Source organism: Phaethon lepturus, unplaced genomic scaffold (genome assembly GCF_000687285.1).
Source record: "Phaethon lepturus isolate BGI_N335 unplaced genomic scaffold, ASM68728v1 scaffold17990, whole genome shotgun sequence".
NCBI lineage: Eukaryota > Metazoa > Chordata > Aves > Phaethontiformes > Phaethontidae > Phaethon > Phaethon lepturus.
The window spans coordinates 16,666-28,678 of NW_010512791.1; the positions used below are offsets into that span (position 1 = coordinate 16,666).

At 43.4% G+C, this 12,013-nt stretch overlaps 1 protein-coding gene across 1 annotated transcript in view; it reads left to right on the forward strand.

Annotated features, from left to right (window-relative positions):
* The window catches only part of DKK3 (dickkopf WNT signaling pathway inhibitor 3), a 26,556-nt gene extending 15,184 nt beyond the window's left edge, over window positions 1-11,372 (forward strand). The window contains exons 3-6 of the mRNA XM_010288213.1: window positions 4,499-4,591; window positions 6,634-6,778; window positions 8,568-8,724; window positions 10,968-11,372. Coding sequence (XP_010286515.1) covers window positions 4,499-4,591; window positions 6,634-6,778; window positions 8,568-8,724; window positions 10,968-11,211 — 639 coding nt within the window. The 3' untranslated portion in view covers window positions 11,212-11,372. The remainder of the gene's footprint in view (window positions 1-4,498; window positions 4,592-6,633; window positions 6,779-8,567; window positions 8,725-10,967) is intronic.
* Window positions 11,373-12,013: the final 641 nt, after the last annotated feature.

Below are 12,013 nucleotides of genomic sequence, written 5' to 3' on the forward strand. Positions count from 1 at the left end.
GCAAACGAGAGCTTGGCATAATCTGCCAAAGACAAGAAAATTGAAGTTTCTTTCAGCAGTAGTTGTTTGAGCAGTCTTATAATACGGGGAACCTTTTCCACAAGTTTCAGTGTTTTATTGTTTGTTTTTTTTTTTTTTTTTCCCTGTTGGTTTTGGAACAGATCCTAATCCCCATATTGCTTTCAGGTGTTGCAGGATATTCAGTGCCGAGTACAATATTATAATAAGAGCCCACAGGATGCTGAGTATGTACTTCAGGTACATAGCGTGCTCTTCTCCATCCTGACTTCTGTTGTTGATGGGTCCTCGTACACTCATTAATAAATAGGCAATCGTGCTTTCACTCTGCATTATCCTTTAGCACTTCTCAAACAGCATATTCCTTTACTGCCACATTTAATTAGCTGGTATAACGTCGTAAGGGATTTCAGAGAGATGTACACCATTATAAGTGTAGCTAAATTCTGTTTTTAAGCTAGCTATCTGCTCAGCTCGTATGCTCTGCTGCATGCCAGAAGCCAGCACCCCCTCTCCTCAGTTTACGCAGGTGCTCCTGCAATTACAAAATATTCTGAGCGATAACTTAGTTTGCAGAATTCCAGAAAAAAATGGATTGTTCAGAATCCATTGCAGCTGATGAAGATGTTTAGGTTTGTTCCTTGTCCGGCAGCTGTTGTGTCTCAAGGTAGCCTGATTAGAAAAGGTATGTAGCCTGATTAAATAATCTAAAAAAAAAAAAAAAGAGAAAAAAGGTAAATGGTTACACATCTGCATGCATAAGCATTACTGACTTCTGCATTGAGTATGGATTATAATACCTGGGTGAAGGAAGTTGATTTGGAGTGTGGCACAAAATTTCACAGAGAGCATATGAACGCAAGATTTTTCCATGCACGAGAGCATAAGCAAGCAAGCTTTTTCCATGCCAGGAAAGAAAACCGTGAAGGGATTTTTCCCCCAGCTGAAAACCCCCATAAAACTGGAAGTCTGAACTGGCGGGACTCAATTCAGTAAGAGGAGAAAAAGAAGTGTCTTGGCAGGGGACTCATTAATGCAGGAGAAAGCAGTGACTGGAGAACTGCAACTTTGGTGTTGGGTGGTTTTAGAGCTAGAGGAAGAGTTATTATTCCATGAGCTTAAAAACGATGATGGCAAGATTTCTCCTCTGTGCAGAGGGAGAATTGGAAAAACTGACTGCACTGAGACCTGGCTGTTTGCCTGGAAGTGGATGGAACAGGAATGAAACAGTATAATTTATTCTGAGTACGGTTTATACGGAGGGATTCATAAAAGAAGCTGACAAAGCTACAGACAGAAAACTGGCCCGAAGGCGCATGGCTGCTGAAGAGAAGTGGCTAACTGCTAACTCGGCACCACAAAACCTCAAACATACTATATAACATTTGGATTTGGACCCACCTGATCATGTAGCAACACAGAAGCAAACGAGCAGAAGACACACTGTACTGGAATAATGAAGCTGCAAAAACATGATCATTTATAGCAGCCTAGACCCAGTCATACTAATGTCTTAAAACAGCTGAAATGACTGCTTCTTAATTATAAACACATAACCTGAATATCGTATCATTGACTTGAAAAGCATCCGGCCCTAGACTGTGTTTGGCTTCTGTGCTACGTTCTGGGTAGTCAAACTGAAAACATTGCAGGTAGCCAAAACGGGTAACTCAGATGAGGCGTTGCTCTTCGTGCAGAGCGCCTTGTCTCACACAGGGCAAGAAGCTGCCATAAGGTTTAATCTGGAGAAGATCTGAAGACAATACAGCTGTTTCACAATGTAATCTTTTCCTCTTTCAGTGATTATAGTAATTTAAGAGCTTCACCTAAACTCCTCGCTGAGCTAATTTTCAGCCCAGCCGAAACACAAAACCCAACTGTGATGGGGTGGAAGAAGTCAGCAGTTTGGGGAGAAATGATCTCAAAAAGTAGAAATAGCAAATTTAAAGCTGAGAGGAAACTTTCAGTAAAAGTTGCGCAGAGGGCAGTGGATCTGCTCCAGCAAGTGAGATTAGTATCTGCCAAAGAGCAGTCCAGTGGCTTCTTCAGAGAATTCAGCAGTGTTTGTGTAATTCCTTTTTCTTTTCTCTCTTTTTTTTTTTTAATTGACTAATAGCAAAAAGATAGCATCAACCTTATGATGGTACAAACCAATGACGGAGTACAAGCCACTCAGAACGGTGCTATGATTTATTCTTCTGTTGGCTAGATTGTTTCCAGCCTGGAGAAAACACACTGTAGAGAACAGGGTTGATCACACGATTTTAAAGAGGTAACCATTAGATGGGAAGAGACACCCCCCCCTCCTCCCCGTGAACCAGACACATCAGGGGTACACAGACAGACAGACTTACTCTCTGCACTGTCCTCTCTGTCCCACCTGCGGAGTTGTGTTCCGGGAAGAAGTTGTGACCAGATTGTACGTTCAGCCCGTGCAGCGTGAGTGAAAGGCGTGAGCCCTCTCGGCCGCCGTGCTTGCGGGACCGCCGGGCGAAGAAACGCGCGTCTGAGTTCGGGCTTCAGATGGGAACGCGGGTGTCCCTCTCGCATGAAGAGTTAAGGCCAGGAGATGATTCGAGGTTTGAAGAGCTAAACGTGTGCTCAAGCACCTGGCTGACGAGGGGACTACTCCAGTGTCTCAGCTGGGTAGCAAAGGCTGATGCATTTGGGAACTGGGGGGTATTTTTTTTTCCCTAGGACGTATGTGGCTCTTCAGTACTTGTTAGTCTGAAATTAATGGTCAAACCTGTCTGCTGAATGCTCATGTGCAGTAAACGAGGGCGGAGGAAACACTGAGCTTGTTACGTGCATTTCGAAAGCGTGCGACGCGGAAGTCACGTTCTTCGACAGGCTAGAACGTTGCTAAATGTAAATTCGCTCGGTTGACAGCATGGAGATGCCAGAGGAATGATGTCAGCTGAGAACCTGCTCCTGCATATTTTGCAATATTCAAGTTAAAAGTAAGGATTTCAGATTGACGTGTAGTGATTTAGACACGTAGCGGTGAGCTTGCAGCGGACGGGCTATGGTGACAGGCACAAGAGAGACATGTCATTGTCCCAGCCGGCAACTAAGCACACGCAGCCGCTTGCTCGCCCCCACCCAGGTGGGGTGGGGGAGAGAATCGGGGGAAAAAACCTCATGGATTGAGATAAAAACAGTTTAAGAGGACAGCAAAGAAAGAAGAAATAACGACAATACTAACATTACCGATACGGGAATATACAAAACCAAGCAGTGCCCAGTGCAGCAGTTGCTCACCACCGGCTTACCGACAGCCCGACCCGAGCAGCGATTCCCGCCTGCCGCCCAACTCCAGTTTACGTACGGAGCGTGAGGTTACGTGGTGGGGAACATCCCTTTGGCCAGCCTGGGCCAGCTCTTCTGGCCATGCCCGCTCCCAGCTTCTGGTGCACCTCCCCGCTGGCGGAGCAGGGAGGCTGACAAGTCCTTGACTTAGCGTAAGCACTACAGCTACTTAGCAACAACCAAAACCATCAGCATGTTATCAACATTCTTCTCATCCTAAATCCAAACCGTGGCAGCTATTAGGAAGAACGTTAGCTCTATCCCAGCCAAAACCAGGACGGCCATCAAAGAAAAGGGGATCAAACGGGGTAGGACACCTACTGCTTCCCAGAAGTACCGGCGGTGAGGTAGTGCTGCTGTTACCGCCCCAGGAACGTTCAGCCTTACCCGTCCCGTGGAAAGCAGCACTACGTTTCTCAGCATGGAAGTTGTTGCTGACAGAAACGCTCGGGCACTGCAAATGCCGCTTGAGAAGAATTTGTCTGCCCCATGCAAAGGGGAGCAGAGGGGCAGTTGAAAAGAAAAGGAAACACATTCCCCTTCTGTCTTTCCCTTCTGAGGGCTGTCCTTGCGGGCTTTGGGAAGCTAACCGTGCTGCGGCGGTTCCGAGGTCTGCGCTAGCGTTGCTGGGGAAGAGGAGGGAGGACAGCATGAAGCTACCTGGCCTGGGATCAAGAAAGCTGTTGCAGAATGGCCTCCCACAGAGCATAAAGAGTCTCTTGGCTGCTGCAGCTGCGGTAGCGTAGCCTCTGTCCTTTGGTCTTGGCCCCCATCTGAAAAACAGCCAACAAGTGATGAATCTCAACTGTGCTCTTAATACAAGTAGAATAGTTTTAATACAAATGCTTTCAGCCCCCCCCACCTCAAAAAAAACCCCCTCACCAAACCAAAAAGCCTGCAGAACAAGAGAATTTATTTTCTTGAGGTTGCCGGTATTAATATTTATACAAGAAGTGAAGGCACCTAACACTGGGCGGCCGCAATGTTTAGGCGTGCCAGGGAAGGTAGCATTGTTCTATTAGGGAACTGTGGCTGTGTGAAGAACCAAAGCAAGCTTTTTTCTCGGTTCCCCAACAAGAAATATAATCAATCAAGACCTTCTGGTATTACAAGAACAGGTATGTTATTTCTGTCCTGCAGTGGCAAGTTACGCTTTTATCCTTTTCTTCAGGAGTGTATCATTGACGAAGACTGTGAAACGGGGAAATACTGCCAGTTCTCCACCTTTGAATACAAATGTCAGCTCTGTAAAACCCAGCATACAGTAAGTCCTGATTGCGATGCGGTTTTATGTGGTCTTTAGAAACTCAATATGCAAGTTACCGTTGCTAATGTCGGCAAGTAAAAACTCACAGAGAAGAGGACGCAAAACTTTCTGCATGAGGTTAAAAAACGGTTGTGTAGAATGTTTCAGGTTGGGGTTTTTTTCCTGCCTGTTAACACAACTAAGCTTTAAGGTTTCTGTTCTCATATGCTTGAAAACCTGCACTCTGCTCCTCCCGACTCAAGCTTGACTTGTCAGGTGGCCCAAGGACAGCGTGAACTAACGCATTGTAGGTTGCCAGTGGGCAAAGAGGAGATACTGTGCCAGCTCCTAAGGCTGGGCTGACAGCTGCTCATTTCCAGCTCTTGACTCACAAAGATCTGCGGCAGCCAGCCCTCTCGGCTTCGCTGACGGCTTGTACAATGCTGTAGTTGATCCTCTTACATGGATCGTTCACATTATTGGAATCTGTGAGCCTCAGGAAGCAGTAAACTCCTGTCTTTTGAGCCAGAAGATAAAAGCTCTTTGTAGTAGCTATGGTTATGTTATCTTCTGTAGGTGACAGGTGCCTCAGAGGTTCAGGCTTTTTCTGTGGTTACAGCCCAGTTTAAGAGGAGTCTGTCAAAAAAGGCCTTTTAATCTGACTGTCCCTTTTCATCCAAGTACTGCTGATGGCCTTTTGTGAAACAACTTCATTCCTCAGAGCATTTGCAGACAGTTAAGTCCACAAGCAAGCAAACCTTGCCGTAAAGTCATGTGATCCATAGGATTATTATAATCTAAAAGCACTAGGCTGTTCCTGAAATGATTTAAATACTTACTTACCTTGATAGCTTCAGGGAGCTCTATTGACTTCAGTGGACTGAATGCTTGCTTAACCACAAGTCCTGAATATATGCTCAGGTGTCATTAAGAAAGCTTTAAACTGGTAATTTTTCATGTTAACATGAAATCATTAAAAAGCAAGATTGGGATGACTTAAAACCTACTCCCCCGCTCCCCTTTTTTCTTCGTCCTCAGTAGAACATTTGTAGGATAAAGAAAGTAAAAACTGGGTCCTGGCTAGACTCCTGTTGTAAAGTGAGCTCACGCTGAAGGTGATCAGTTCCCTGGGCTAGAACCCTCACAATTACAAAATGCTTTTCTTCTTAATTAGTGGGTCTTAATAGTGCTAGCGTAGTCCTACTTCTTGCCCTGTGTTAAGCACTTCCTCTGGGATCCACTGGAAAAGAAATTCTGATTTTGTATGGCTGCCCAGACAGGCCTTCACACGGTCAGAAAAAAAGCTGTTACAATGCTGACCTACTAGGAATCTTTAAGATGTTAATCAAACTACCTAAAAAAAGAGGCAAAGTGACGCGTTGTCATTAGGTTGATTTATTAGGTGCGTACAGTTGAAATACCGGGACAATTGTCATACAAAGCTATCTTTAGCTAGAGATCTGCATTTCTGATTTCAAAGACAATTTTTTTGCGGAGAGATTTTTTCGAAGATTCTTGGTTACAAATGAGGTCTGGTTCTTACTACAACTAAAAATTGGATTTTAGTAAGATTTTTTTGCTTTGCTCTTTGAAAGCAATCCTTCCGAACACATTGTAAATTCCTGACTGCATTTAACAATGGGAAAAAATCAGTAATATTTTCCATTTCTAATGTTTCGTTTATTAATTTTTGTTTCCCTTGGTGGCACAGGGCTGTCCTGAAATCCATATTACACTGTAGGACGCTCTGGCTGCCGATCGATTTTCATGTAAATGCTGAAATAAGAATTCAGGTTTGTAAGATTGGGAGCAGAGCAGCGTGGGAGGAGTGCTGTTACTCTGCTGCGGGGGTTCCTGTCTGGCAAATAGTTCTGTGTGTGCTTGAAGTCGAGAACGTGGGCAGTTCCGCTTAAGCAGCGGGAGTACGACACGCATATATTCAAAGCGGATCTGTGCAGTTGTCTTCTGGACCAGGGTCTAATTCTGCGTTTAGCTGTCGGTGGACCTATGCAATTGGTGCTCGGGCGACAGTTCTGCCACGTGCCGTTTCCCTTTGCCAGCACTGCTCACGGGACGTTGAATGCTGTGGCGACCAGCTCTGCGTTTGGGGCGAGTGCAGGAAATCCACTTCAAAAGGAGAGAACGGCACCATTTGCGAGAGCCAACATGACTGCAACCCTGGGATGTGCTGTGCTTTTCGGAAAGGTACAGAGGTTTGGCTTTTTATCCCATCCATTTTATCATACAGGAGTGTTAATATTTAGCTCTTTTGCCCAGGTGAAGTGGTTAAATCTCTACAGAATCGAGAGGTCATTCTCCCTTGGCCTGTGGGAAACTTCATTAGGAAGTTTCTTCATGAGGTTAACTCCGTTAGGAAACCTTAACAGAATCAGGAGTGAGAAACGGTCTGATAGGGGTGCACAATGGTGAAAGAAAAGCCTGTTGCACGCTAGAGAGGAGACCAGCATGAGAAGCACAAAAATCTACTGTTTCTAAAGGAGAGTCCCAGACATTTAAAAGTAGCAGAGCTCTGTTCCAAATTTTCGCCCAACAGAGCAAAAATAAGAGAACTAAAAATGTGCAAAATAAGTTAACGAGATTACTGAAAGTGGCTCTTCCTTCGTATCAGCAAGCAGACCATCAGAATCGGACTGTAGATACATTTCATACCTTTTCAGTTTTGTATCAGCCTTCCAGGGCACCACGCTGTGCAATACGGACCAGACAGCCAAGGCAAGTAGAGGAATGATGTTCTAGATGATGCTGTCAGCCCACATGGGAATGTGAAACTTGATTTACAGAAGGGAGGAAAGGAGGAGATGGTACCAGGCCTGAAGTCAGTCCTAAATCCTGCCTGGTCAGTGCCCAGCTATTTCATACCCACCAGTTCCTTGGCACTTTTATCATAGTTTACTTCAGTTTTGTAGCGACACGATACAATTCCAACCATCTTTCTACACCAGGTAGATGCTTCTCTAGATAGCTTTTTTCCTGGCTCTTGCCATGAGCAAGAGGTGACCTTGCACCTTCACGGATCGTCAGGCTGCCTGTGCCACCGTCAGCCCGCTGGCGGATCAGGCTCCTACGGCACTTCAGGAAAAAAACGCAGAAAGCTCAACCACCGCTTAAAGGCAAGTGGGTCTGCTCAGCTTTGCCTTGTCAATTTAAAGCATTACATAGTAGACCTTCGATGTTAAGTTCAACGCGTGTACACACACACACACACACACACGTGTATTTTGACTAAGCTAAAAACTTAAATTCTGAACTCTTCACATATTTTATTCTGCCATACCACAAAAAAATGAGGTGAATGAAGAAGAGGAAGGGAGGTTTGATAGGAACATCTGGAAGAGCTGAATTCAAGATTGACGCTCTAAGTTACTAGCATCAGGAAACCCAAACAACATATCTTTCTAAATAATTTCTTACACAGGTAGAAATTCACACCTGTGCAGAAACAAGGGTGCCAAGCCCCAAATGCCATCAGATGGCTTTGCCTATTGTGGAATTACCATAAGAAATTAAATGGCTGAGTAGTTCTAGTAACCTTGTTATTTAGTCTCTGAACAATTACTCTGCATTTGTAACCTCTGCAAAGAAATAGAAAAAACAACACAGTTCTAAAATGTATTTCTCTATTCAGATTGTAAACCATTAATGCTGTGCATTGCAAAGGATTCACTGTAACATTAGTTTTCTTGGATTTAGAATAATCTTTCAAAATCTCCAAGGGATGGAGTTGTGCAGTACTACTGTACTGACAGTAGTCCCTTCGTGAAGAAGCAGGAGTTGATCTTGCTCATCAAGCATAAGCTTCAAATCTCTTACTCCCACCTAGTGGAAAAAACATTAAGTTATGGCTCCCTAATACGTAAGGGGACTTAAAAAGAGTCTGTCTTTTTGTATTTTGCATGTAGACTAAAGATTAGGTCATCTCAGTTTAGCAGACAGTTAATGACTTCTCATAAAATTAATTTACTCTGGCACGCAGAACTACTGTTTCCTGTGTGCACTCCATTACCTGAAGAAGGTGAACCCTGCCATGATCCTTCAAACAGACTTCTCAACCTGATCACCTGGGAACTGGAACCCGATGGAGTACTTGAGCGATGCCCATGTGCAAGTGGCTTGATCTGCCAACCTCAGAGGTAAAGATCAAAACTGGGCAAGCAAACTGCTTGAAATTTTTGAGGGGTCTCTTTCTGTGGTAAATAGATAGAGAGCTTGCAGATTCTTCCACACTAGAAAGTGTTTTGACAGCTTTTTTCATCAGTAGCATGAAAGGAAGTTTCTCAAACTTCCTTTGTCAAAAAGTCAAAAACTTTTCTCAAACTTTGCTTTGTCCCACACAGATGTGCCTAGTTGAGTTTGGCAACACCTTAATCAAGTGTGAATTAAGTTTGCGTATCAGGCTGGTACCGCTTTTTATCAATCAGAAGGTACTAACAGCTGTTGAGATGCATCGTTCCAATTTAATTCTCTACATACAGCTCTGGCCCACCAACTTTCTATGTTACGTCGGGCTTCAGTTAGATGTTTTTGTTGCATTCATACAGAAGTCATATGAAAGACACGCAGTGAGTATAAACAGGCATGGTCCTGTACTACTGATCAGCTTTACAGAAAGTCACTTCTATCATTAAAAAAAAAAATCTTTGCTTGCACTTTACTTCAGTTTCAAACTCACCCGAGAAGCCAGTTTCCCGACAGCTGACTTAAGATCTGCTGTTCAGATTTTAAATAGTTCATACTGTGCAGACTTCTTCAGTACTGAGTTTCATGGAATAGAAGGCAGGCTGACTCTGTATTTTCAGCTAGAAGCTACAATTTTTAGTATGTCATGCCTTGAACCATTCTTTAAAAGCACAGGTATTTGAATTACCAGTAATTTCACTGGGAGAGAGTGAGATCGTTTCAGTTTTGCACTGCAAGCATTTTTAGGAAACCTACATGTAATGGAAGAAATGAGCTCTCCGAGTTTGTTCCTACACTACCATTTTCATTATGTTAACTTTCAACAAGACAGCATAGCTGAGATACAGGTATTTCTCTCTTCTTCTGTGTTCTGTTTTATGCATTTATTTCATGCATGAAAAATAATTGCATAACATTTTGTTTCATAAATGTGATCTAAGGAAGCAAGCAGAGTTGATCCCGTCCTTTCAGCACCAAAATTTTAGTTAATGTGCAAGTACCATGAACCTCGGGGAAGGTAAATCAGCAAATGTCATGTCTAGTTGGGAGGAAAAAAGGAGAACATTTCAGATGAGGATATAGAAACACAGAAATGAGTTAGGGTGTGAATATAACTGAACTGTCCAGCTATAGTCACAAGAATTATTTATGTTCAGGGTTATCACAAATACAGTAATACTATGCATACCACCTGCGCACGGACAGTAAGATAATGTGAATTTGAAGATTCAGGTAACATTTTTTTATTAGAAGAAACAGCCCAGCTCTGCTTGAAGTGGCCCTTGCCTAAGTGTTACTAGCAAGCGATAAACATTGAAACTATCAGATTATATCCTAGAGAATACGGGGATAGTCTGCCCACAGAGGGAAGTCTTAGAACTCCTAGGAAGCAAAACATACAAGAGTTCAAAATGTACACAAAATAAGCTTCGGGAACATCTTAGCTTATTTACCCTTGGTTTCCAGTGAAAGAGGCTGCAGCTTTAAGCTGTTGCTGAGGGGTGCCTGGCGCAAGCAGCGGTCACCTTGCGCTGGCGCAGGGGCCTGTAGCTTTGTTCTCTCCCGCGCAGCGCAGAGAGCGAGCGGACGCGCAGCGATCAAGTTCTGTTCCACTGGCTCCTGTCAACAAATATAAATCATTCTCGTTCCCTTTTAGAGTTCCTACAAGAAGCGTGCGATGTTTGTTTGCAGGCGACCGAAGCTACTTTCAAAACAAAGACAGCAGCAAGTACAGCTATTACACTATCCTATTTAGAACCAAATATACGATGTTCACAGTTTTCTCAACTCTACAGCCTGATGGCAAACTATTTTTTTCTGCTTTGCTTTTAGGCTGGAGTATCATGCTGCTTAACCTGGTATTATGACATGAACAGAAAAGACTAGTCGCCACCACTGCTTGTAGGTAGAAGGGCTAGGTTGTGCTGAGGTCCACTGCCATCTTGTGTCCCAGTATCAAACATTTTTTGCTATTGGGATCTTTGTTCTGTGTCTGTATGTGGAAATCTCATCTTTAACTCTCCAGCTGTCAAGCATGTAAAAATCAGATGTTTATGAAGTCAGCTCTGGTAGATCTGACAGTATTGTGCATTTAAATGCTTTCATGGGGGGAGGGAATGAAGAATTTTATTAAGCAACTAGCAAAAGAACATGAGAAGATGTACTATATGACCAGATGTGCATCTCTTTCCAACAGCCACAGCACTACATCTCTGTGTGAACTGCCTACCAATGAAACCGGGAATAATGAAAAAGAAGATCCCTTAATCATGGATGAGATGCCATTTCTCAGTTTGCTACCGAGAGATGTTCTTTCTGATTATGAAGAAAGCAGTGTCATTCAGGAAGTGCGTAAAGAATTAGAAAGTCTGGAGGACCAAGCAGGTTTGAAGCCTGAGCCCGACTCAGCTCATGACCTGTTCTTGGGAGATGAAATTTAAAGTCCAAACACCAGACAGTTTAGTTAGTTATTTCTATAATTTTTTGTCTAGTGTCTTGCTTATATAAACCCTAAACACGTACTGCTGGATAGAAGTGCAATAAACAAGGTCTTCAGTGAGCATCCTTTTCTGTGCACCAAACCTGCATGTTCCAATTATTGTTGAATTCATTCAATCCTTGGACCAAACCTTCTGTCAAAGGCCAATGAGGGTTATATCGGTGTTTCTTCTGGACTAGTACTTTCCCCGTGTACATTAGAAATAAACGTATCCATACTTGTACTCATTAAAAAAATACACATAAGCATAAATAATCTTAAGTTATTAGTGACTGTAGAAGTGACTTTTGAGTGTATGTTTAGAATCACTTCTTTTTCTAGGGTAAGAACCATCTACTTCAAATTGGTTTAGTAATTTATTGTAAGCATATATAATCAGTGAAGCTGCCACATGCAGATTATGGGTGCCGTGTGCCCCCCCCCCCACACACACTGGAAGCATGGAAAAGCTGAAGGATGCTTACCCTCTTAGATGCATATACCCAGAGCTTCTTTTCAGCGGTGTACAATGGACACCACCTCTCCTGCAGCAGCCTTCTGTGTAACTTCAGCACCGGTGTTCCATAGCTGGAGTATCCCTTGTGTTTCATACTTTCAGACACAACAGTCATTGGCCTCCCCCACTACCTAAGGGCCATACTATCAAAAAAAGCCTACGTTTTCCACATAAAGAACAAATAGCGTGTACATACTTCTAGCCATGTAACACAGTGGTTTCTATACAGGAACTTTCAGCTTGACAC